General features: G+C 41.8%; 1 protein-coding gene across 2 annotated transcripts; it reads right to left on the bottom strand.

The window, feature by feature from the left end:
• Positions 1–911: 911 nt before the first annotated feature.
• Positions 912–3,382, bottom strand: LOC110904492 (S-adenosylmethionine synthase 2). 2 transcript variants are annotated; one of them, XM_022150336.2, is made up of 2 exons: positions 3,256–3,382; positions 912–2,406 (listed from the first exon to the last, which is right to left on the bottom strand). In XM_022150336.2, exon 2 carries the CDS (start codon positions 2,397–2,399, stop codon positions 1,227–1,229), a length of 1,173 nt encoding a protein of 390 aa, XP_022006028.1. In that variant the 5' UTR covers positions 2,400–2,406; positions 3,256–3,382; the 3' UTR covers positions 912–1,226. The 2 variants fall into 2 exon arrangements, with proteins under 2 accessions (XP_022006028.1, XP_022006029.1); XM_022150337.2 differs by having other exon boundaries at positions 3,261–3,343.
• Between the last annotated feature and the right edge of the window lie 6,078 nt (positions 3,383–9,460).

The following is a 9,460-nucleotide window of genomic DNA, read 5'->3' as shown; positions in this document are numbered from 1 at the left end:
AATGAAGCAAATTCGTTATTTTACTTTCTTGCCATGTTCCTTGTGTTAGTGATTTTAACTTCAGAGGATTGTGAGCACTCTAATACCGCCATGGTCGAAGCTTTTAAGGGGGGGAGGGGGCGGCCGACCCTCTGAACTTTTCTCTCTGTAGTGGAGAGTATGTAGTTTTCGTATAGAAATTTTTGGGTATATACGCTTTCGACCCCCGGTTTTATAGAAATTTTTAAATCCGGTGACATGAATCGAAATAATAGTTACCACCTTTTATTAGGAAAAAAAACTAAAATTGTAACATATTCTTTTGGAGTTTGGAAGTTCACTCCTAAAGGGAGCAATAGCAATACAGGCATATGTGGAGGATCTTGTAACCAACTGGGGCAGCCCGGTTGGCCACCGACACCCACCTCTTCCTAGAGGTACCGGGTTCGAGTCTTGGGAGTGGCATATGTCGCCCAGGGTAAGAACCCGGCAAGGGGAATTCACCGCGGAGCTAGCTTGGTAGGGTAGCAGCTCCCGGAGTGGGATCACTCCGGCGGTTGGGAGGACCGTGCTCTACCCCCCCCCCCCCCCCGGGGGGCATCCCGAATTGGAGAAAACACAAAGAAGGAATTAAGGAAATGCAGTAGCAGGATTCGGAAACACAATCTCACAGCTTCGGGAAAGAGGGGCGGCACCCACTCCATCAACCCTTAACTAGTAATCATCACCTAACTTGTTATGGACTTGTAGCTTTAGAAGATGATATATTTCGAGTTTTAAAGGCGTACATTAGATAAAAGTGAGTAGTAATCTTTCGTATATTAAACATATCCTGTAAGGATGTAATGTGTAATATTATCTAAAAGTAAAAATTCTAATACTAAATGAACCATAAAATGTAAAATGCGTAATACAAGCTTGTACCAAATTGATAGCAAGTTAATAACTCAAAAACTTCAAGTAGATAAAAATTTGTTCAAAGAGTACATATAACATATAGGCTTCTCATCAAAATACTGAAAAATAAGAAATTCTAAATGTTCCCCAGCAAGATAAGATAAAAAAAGACAAACAAACAAACACAGACATTTGACCCAGCAATCAAAAGCTCGTAACGGTTCCTACGTATGTTCTCAATTGTTGTCCACCTTATGGCTTTAAGAAAACAACATGCCGAGTGAAAGCGTGATTATTCTCCAGGGACCAATATAGCGGACAAAATAATCATTCTCGTGAAACTGTTACATTCAAGCTTTGGGCTTCAGCTCCTTGACGGTCTCCCAGGTGAAGTCTGCATCATCACGACCGAAATGACCGTAAGCAGCAGTCTTCTGGTACCTTTTGTTGCCACCCCTCTTGAGGTCAAGGTTGATAGCCATCATCCCTGGCCTGAAGTCAAAGTTCTCCTTAATAAGAACAAGGATGTCCTTATCCGGGATAGTTCCAGTCTTGTATGTGTCCACGAAAACAGAGAGTGGCTCAGCGACACCAATAGCGTAAGACACTTGAACGATGCACCTGCGTGCAAGTCCTGATGCCACAATGCTCTTGGCTGCTTGCCTAACAATGTAAGCACCACTCCTGTCCACCTTAGTTGGATCTTTCCCAGAGAAAGCACCACCACCGTGAGCTCCCCATCCACCGTAGGTGTCGATGATAATCTTCCTGCCGGTCAAACCTGCATCACCGTGTGGGCCACCAATCACAAACCGACCTGATGGGTTCAAGTGGAAGATGGTGTTCTCGTCAAGGTATTGAGCTGGGATCACAGGCTTGATCACATGCTCCTTAAGATCAGCAGCAATTTGGTCGTTGGTCACAGTCTCGTCATGTTGGGTGGAGATGAGAACGGTGTGAACCCTGATAGGGACCATGGCACCGTTGTCGTTACGGTACTCAACAGTCACTTGGGTCTTACCATCAGGCCTGAGCCATGCGCAAGTGTTGTTCTTTCTCACTTCAGTAAGCTTGGCACCGAGCTTAGTTGCAAGGACGTGAGTCAGAGGCATGAGCTCGGGTGTCTCATCAGTAGCATAACCGAACATGTGACCTTGGTCACCAGCACCGATTTCCTCTGGCTTCTTGGTGAGATGTCCGTGAACACCCTGGGCAATGTCAGGGCTCTGTTGCTCGATGTTGACCAAGACCTTGCAGTTGTCGGCATCAAGACCAACATCAGCAGATGTAAATCCAATTTCTCTGCAAGTGTCACGGACAATCTTCTCGTAGTCTACATTAGCCTTGGTGGTGATCTCACCGAAAACCATGACCATGTTAGTCTTGGTGCAGGTCTCGCAGGCGACCTTGCTGTCAACATCTTGCTCTAGGCAGGCATCAAGAATGGCATCTGAGACTTGGTCGCAGAGCTTGTCTGGGTGTCCTTCGTTGACAGACTCGGAAGTGAATAGGAAGGTCTCCATCTCTTAACTGAAACCACAACAGAGTATATTTAATAAAATGATATAAGCACTCAAAATTAAAAGAGTAAAGAATATTCTATCTATACAATATATAACTAACACCAACTATGTTATAACAGCAAGTAAAAACTTTTACTTTTATTCCATAAACATCGGTTTGCAGCTATCGGGCTAGAGATCACACAAACAATTGTTCAAATCAATCACAACTACATGGTTTTCTTGATTCACATAAACAATTGTTCAATATGACACCTTACCTTCAAGCAATTACATATATCTTTAGCAAAAGAGCCAGAACATACTATGAATGTGAATGCCAATGTTACTACAGATACTCTGTGTACACACACTGTACCCTAAAATGATGGAATCTACAACTTTAAGTCCACTAGCAATGAGAATCAAATTCACAAATCTAAATATGCTTTCTTCCATAGATTCAAGATAAGGAATATTTTGATTCTACAAATACCTAATCAAATCAATACTGTTCATATACTTTCAATTAACGAATTGAATAACTTAAACTGTTCACATGCTTTTTAACTTATGAAGTATCATAATATCACATAGATCCAGAGTAATACTAACTCATTATTTAGGCACTAACGACAAGATCTGTCACCTAGCAGTTAAAGTTTAGCACAAAAGTAGAAAATATCTTGGATCTGATGCCGACAGAGTAACGAGTGACAAAATCGTCATGACATAACTCAGATCTAACAATTAACGGCACAAACTAAACAGATCACAAGTAAAAAAACAAGTTTACGAGTAAAATATCGGAAGATAAATAAGAGAATGAAACAGATCTGCAGGTTGAATCGGAATAAACAGGTGGAAGAAATGGTACCTTACGTGGGAAGGATGGGAAGAAAGATGTGATATGAGATCCAGAAAGTGATGAAAGAGAGTGAGACGATTTGGTTAGGAGTGAGGGGGTGTGGATTTATAGGCGTTCTACAGCCAGAAACCACCAACTCTCTAGATGTGGACCCCTCACCAACCCCCCTTTCTGTGGGTCCTACTACTCACCAACTCTATCCACCAACGCGGAAGTTTTTACTTCCTACAATTTACGGTTAACCACTTAACCCAACGAGAATGGCTTCAACCAAACATTCAACAAAAAGTTCATGAATTCTTCGATTGAAAGTTCGTTTGTTTATTAAATAATTGAACACAAACATTTTGTTCGTTTAGTTAAATGAACAAACATGAATAGAGGCTACGTTCGTTCATTTATGTTTGTAAACGTTCACTAATGTGTTTCTTTGTGTTCGATGGTTCAATAATGTTTTTAGTTTTTATATTTTATTTAAAGGCTTCTAAATTCGGACAAATAAAATACTTAATTAGTGTCAGTGTATATATATTTTGTTCATGAACGCTTGTTTGTGTTCATGAACATTAGTTTATGCATATTTGTGTTCATCAACGTTCGTTTTCGTTTGTTGCCTAAAATTAATAAACAAACATAAACACGAACGAGTTCATTTACTTAACAAATAAACACGAACATAAAATCTTGTTTGGTAAGTGTTAGTGAACACATATATTTTCTTAACAAACGAACACAAACAAGGTCTTGTTCGTGTTCGTTTGCAGCCCTACCAACAATGTTAATTTGGTGAGTTATTGGCTTATAATAACGATTTGTTGATGTTTATGGAAGGCATGGAACGAAGCAGTTGTCTTGGCTAAACTGGTTTCAAGCTCTAAGGTGATAGAAGCGGTCAAATCTTTAAGCTTCTTATGGATAAAAAACACTTTCTCTTTTAAGTCTTTGTTTTTACAATTTGGAAGGATTGATTTTTTTTTTTTTTTTTTTTTGTGATTGTTGTGTTTGTGTGGCTTTAACGTGATGCTAGTTCGCCTTTGATTGAAGTATTCTCATTCGAAAAAAATGTATCTGAGTCACGTGTGCTCTAACACAAGAAGTACCATTTGTTTGTATCGTATGATAGAAAAAGTAGTTATACATGTATCTTGTATGTATGTTAGACCGTGGGGTATGGTGGGGCGGGGGTTTGGGGCATGGGTTGACACGTGGGTTATGGGACACTCAATACACAAACCCAAGTTCATAGGGGTATGGTGGGCATGGCTGGGCTGGCGTGGCTAAGCCACATCATTTTTTTAATATATATATATATATATATATAAACCATTAAAAACTACATAAACAAACATAATAATTACAAAAAAACATAGTATCAAAATAAAAACAATCATTCTTCGTCGTCTTCGTGGGTTTCGAACCCAGGAATCGTTGAAACATGATCCACCAAATCAGATCGAAGGTTGTGATGTATATCCCTTGACTTGATCAAAAATTCATTTGACGATTTATCTTCGTCTGTAACTGTTACGTTATCTGGTTGGGGGTCATCGTCATCATAGTAGGTAACGACCGCTCTACCTTCATCCTCCAAAATCATGTTGTGAAGAATGATACATGCGTACATTACGTTTCCAATCTGATCCTTGTCCCATAGTCGACAAGGCATTGCCAATATTCGCCACCTTTTCTTCAAAACACCGAACGCTCGCTCGACGTCTTTACGTGCAGCCATTTGGACCCTGTTAAACTTTAATCTCTTTGGATCTATGGTACCGTGTCTTGTGAACGATTTTACGAAAACCCACCACTCCGGGTAAATCCCATCAACTAGGTATTACCCATACACGTACTCAACCCCGTTTACAAAGAAACTTGCTTTGGGTCCTATACCATTTATCGATCATTGAAAAGGGGCGAGTGGTTTATGATGGTAATATCGTTATGTGAACCTTGCATACCGAAGAACGCATGCCATATCCAAAGATCTTGGGACGCAACCGCTTCAAGCATGATGGTTGGCATCCCGTGAAATCCACTCCTGTGAGCGCCTTGCCATGCGGTTGGACAAAGTTCCTAAGGCCATTTCATACAATTTAAACTACCTAGCATCCCGGGTAGCCCATGATAATCGGCGTGATGTTCCAATATTTGTTGCATGTCACTGAACGAGGGCTTTCTCAAATATCTTTTCTTATAAAGTTCTAAAATACACGAACAAAAGTTGTGAAGACTTTCTCTAGCTACACGTGCAGACATTTTTAAATAGTCATGCATAATGTCCGAACTATTTTTGTACGCTAACTGTCTAAGTGCGGCCGTGACCTTTTGCCACGTACTAAATCCTAATTGCCCGGTTACATCCGGTTTTTGTTGGAAATAAACATACTTCTCCTCAAGATCCCTAGATATACTTAAAAATAAGTTTCTACTCATACGAAAATGAGGTCTAAACATTTTTCATCATACTTAGGTTCGGCTGAGAAATAATCGCTTACCAACAAATTGTTAGCGGTGTGCCGTTCACGAGCGATGTACCTCCTCCGTTTAGGTTTCGAAGTCTCTTCCTCATCGTCTTCCACGATAGCTTTCATCACCGTCGCGATCGTTTGTAGAAATATTTCCGCACCATCGTCAAATCATGATGACGATTCACTTGAACTTGAAGAACTCATGGCAAGATTGTGTTTTATGTGTTTGATATTGTGTGAGAAAAATGTTAAATATGGTAAGGTATTTATATAGGAAAAAATGTTTTTTTTTTTTTAAATTAATGCCCAACGGCTAGCCCAAACGACTAGTTTTGTTGGCCAATGACATCCCGCCATGTCAGGCTCGTAGCCTCGCCCCACGCCCGGGCTGAAACCCCCGCCAATGGGGCCACGCCGAAACCCAAGCCCACCCGGGGTGGTGGCTTGTGCGTTTGTACCCAACTCACGCCCCATACCCCATAGTCTTAGACTATGGGGTATGGGGCTTGGGTTGGGGCGTGGGTTGGGGGAAAACGCCCAAGCTAACACCCCGGGTGGGCTTGAGTTGTGGCGTGGTGTAACACCCCCAAAAATACCACGTGCGGGGACCCCGCGAGGCGTGTTACGCATCAGAGTTCGAGCCACCAATCACATTGAACCAATAATAAATACTTAGATAAAACGTGTTATTAATTACCAATAAAAATGTCAAACATGATAACAATTCCCAAAAGTTGTGTAGCGGAAGCATGTAATAAGTTATTTAGCAATTGTTTCGTAATAACACTTAAACCAATGTATCAATATAAGATAATACGAGAGCCTCGATCCATGACCACTCCAACACTCCCAGATAGCAAGTCCATGCTTCAAAGTTAACGACCTACAAGCATGCAAACAAGTGTGTCAGACTACGCTGGTGAGTTCAAGGTGTTGCTTACGTGTGAAGTTACCAGATATTAGTTAAATCAACTCGTTGTTTGGTTCAGATGTCGTTGTTAACTCGTTTTATTGTACCGTATGCAGCGTCAATGATGGGAATGCCTAACCCCAATGCCCTACAGGCATTGGTCAAAGTCAAGGTATCAAACAACCTTGACAAGCTGTAGGAGGTCTTATATCCGCGTTATATTCACAAGTTGTCCCAGTAATTAGTTCACGCCCGTCCTTGCGGCCCGGTGTGAGGGTGCCAAACCTAATAGCGCTATCAACTAATTACCCCATTGCCTTACAGGCAATCCGGTAGATGATTGTTTCTATGTTCCAGTTGTTTACCCCAAGTTTCCCTTCCAAATGTTTACCAGTTGTCCCAAACCACCGGGACGCATGCTTGAGAAAATGCAATGAACTCACCTTGGTTTGCTCGGCAGATTATACCAAAGTTACTTGAATTAAAGGTAGTCAATCACGTCCTAACAGGGTTACCATATAAGTCAGGTTTGGTTCAGGTAAAGCACGCATGTTTCACACAAGTTATCACGTATAGATCATGGCAACAGTTTACAGTTAAAGCAAATCCATCTAACTTGTGCAACTAAATAAATCAGCCCAATAACATTCTCAGCCCAAATCAGAAAGCACACAAGAGCCTTGTGCGATCCGGCCGGGCTTGTACGATCCGGATGGCCCTTGTGCGACCCGAACAGGTTGTGCGATGGTGATTTAGGTTGTCCGGCCGAACAGCGTATCCAAGTTCAATTGTGTGTGTGGCCCAACATCTTGTGCGATCGGCTACATCTTGTGCGATCCACAAGATGTTGTGTGATTGGCATAAATAAACACAATGTGCGACCAGTCTTGTGCGTGTGGAATCTTGGGCGATCCGGCCCAGTAGCAATAACGGCCCAACATGGACTATAATCACGGTCCAGTTAACAATCCTTGTGCGACTGGAGACCCCTTGTGCGATCAGGGTCTCTTGTGCGATCAGATCAGCTTGTGCGACTGATCTAGTTGTGCGAGTAGGCATCTTGTGCTACCGAGATGCCTTGTGCGAGTGGACCTCTTGATCGTACAAGAGGTCTTGTGCGACCGGTTCAATCATTCCACAAATCAAGCAATTCGGTTATAACAATTTATCAGTTTCCAATTTAACATGCTATCAATTAACATCTAACAGTTTCAAAACTAATCAATTATCGATCAAACAAGGCAATTATAGACTAACCTATAAGAACCCTAATCATGAACAATATTCTTAAACATATTTTCCAGATTCTTATGAACCCTAAAGATCTACCAACATGAACAATAATCATCCGGTTTATACTTCATCATGGCCGATTTCTAAGTGTTCGGCTCTTGGTTAATATCATGCAAATCCGATTCATAACAAGCCGATTTCATGATCATTATCATTCAACCTATATGTGAGCCGATTAACAAGAACATCACATACGATAATCATGCCTACACACTAACCATCATATCAAAACATGGATCACAGTAACATGTAACAAAACATAGGGCACTAACCGTTTCAAGGAAAGATCTGAATCCTATGAACTTCGAGGAGGGTGGCTGCCTTCGGTTCGTGAGAGGGAGAGAGAGAGAAGAGCTAGGGTTGTGTGTTTTGTTTGAGAGTTGTGACAAATGAGAAAACAAAACTCAAGGGTGAGTTCTTGTTGCGTAGAAAAGGAGTGGGCCGGCCCATCACGGGCTGCCCCTTTGGTCCGATTACAAGGTGTGGCCCAAATGGCCTTGTGCGTTCCAGTAAGTGTTGTGCGATCGGTTCGTATTGTGCGTTTGAGCCAATATATACATACATTCATCACATTACACAAAGCATTAAATCATAACGTTTAATAATCGTAATAGTTCACATAAACACGTAACGTTACACAGAAGTAGGTTCGAATTACGAGTTGTCACAGTATCCCCAACTAAAAAGAAATTTCGTCCCGAAATTTGGTATGCACTCACTAACGTAAGCTATATTGTTCACTAGTTTTCCTGGGGTGTCACATCATCCCCCACTTGAATGGGAATTTCGTCCCGAAATTCACTAGTTGCATCAACATTAAGTTTGCTAGGTTCTGCCTGATCTGTGGGGAACAAATGTGGGTACTTAAGTTTCATCTGGTCCTCACGTTCCCACGTGAACTCTGGACCACGTCTTGAGTTCCAACGAACTCTCACAATCGGTATGCGGCTGTGCTTACGAACTTTAACTTCCCGATCCATGATTTCAATTGGTTCTTCGACAAACTGCAATTTGTCATCTATCTTCAGCTCTTGGAATGGTACTACTAGTGTTTCATCAACCAAACACTTCTTTAACTACGATACGTGGAACACATCGTGGACATTACCCAACTCAGCGGGTAATTCCAACCTGTAGGCCACCTTTCCAATCCGTTCTAAAATTTTGAATGGTCCTACATAACGAGGGTTTAGTTTGCCGCGCTTCCCAAAACGCACCACACCCTTCCAGGGTGAAACCTTTAACATAACGCGGTCATTAACTTCAAATTCCAGTGGTTTACTGCGCTTGTCAGCGTAGCTTTTCTGGCGGTCGCGAGCTGCGGCCATACGGTTTCGGATCTGCACAATGCTTTCTGATGCCTCAAGAACAAACTCAGGGCCTGTGATCTGACTATCACCCACCTCATGCCAACAGAGAGGTGAACGACATTTCCGTCCGTACAGTGCTTCGAACGGAGCTGCCTTAATGCTTGTATGATAACTGTTGTTGTAGGAGAATTCTATCAGTGGCAAGTGTTTCTCCCACCCCTTCCCAAAATCAA

Source organism: Helianthus annuus, chromosome 14 (assembly GCF_002127325.2).
Source record: "Helianthus annuus cultivar XRQ/B chromosome 14, HanXRQr2.0-SUNRISE, whole genome shotgun sequence".
NCBI lineage: Eukaryota > Viridiplantae > Streptophyta > Magnoliopsida > Asterales > Asteraceae > Helianthus > Helianthus annuus.
This window is presented reverse-complemented; position numbering and strand designations above follow the sequence as displayed.

Bases quoted from the DNA above. Each gene is read 5' to 3' on its own strand.
- LOC110904492 (XM_022150336.2), bottom strand. From the start codon at position 2,399: ATGGAGACCTTCCTATTCACTTCCGAGTCTGTCAACGAAGGACACCCA.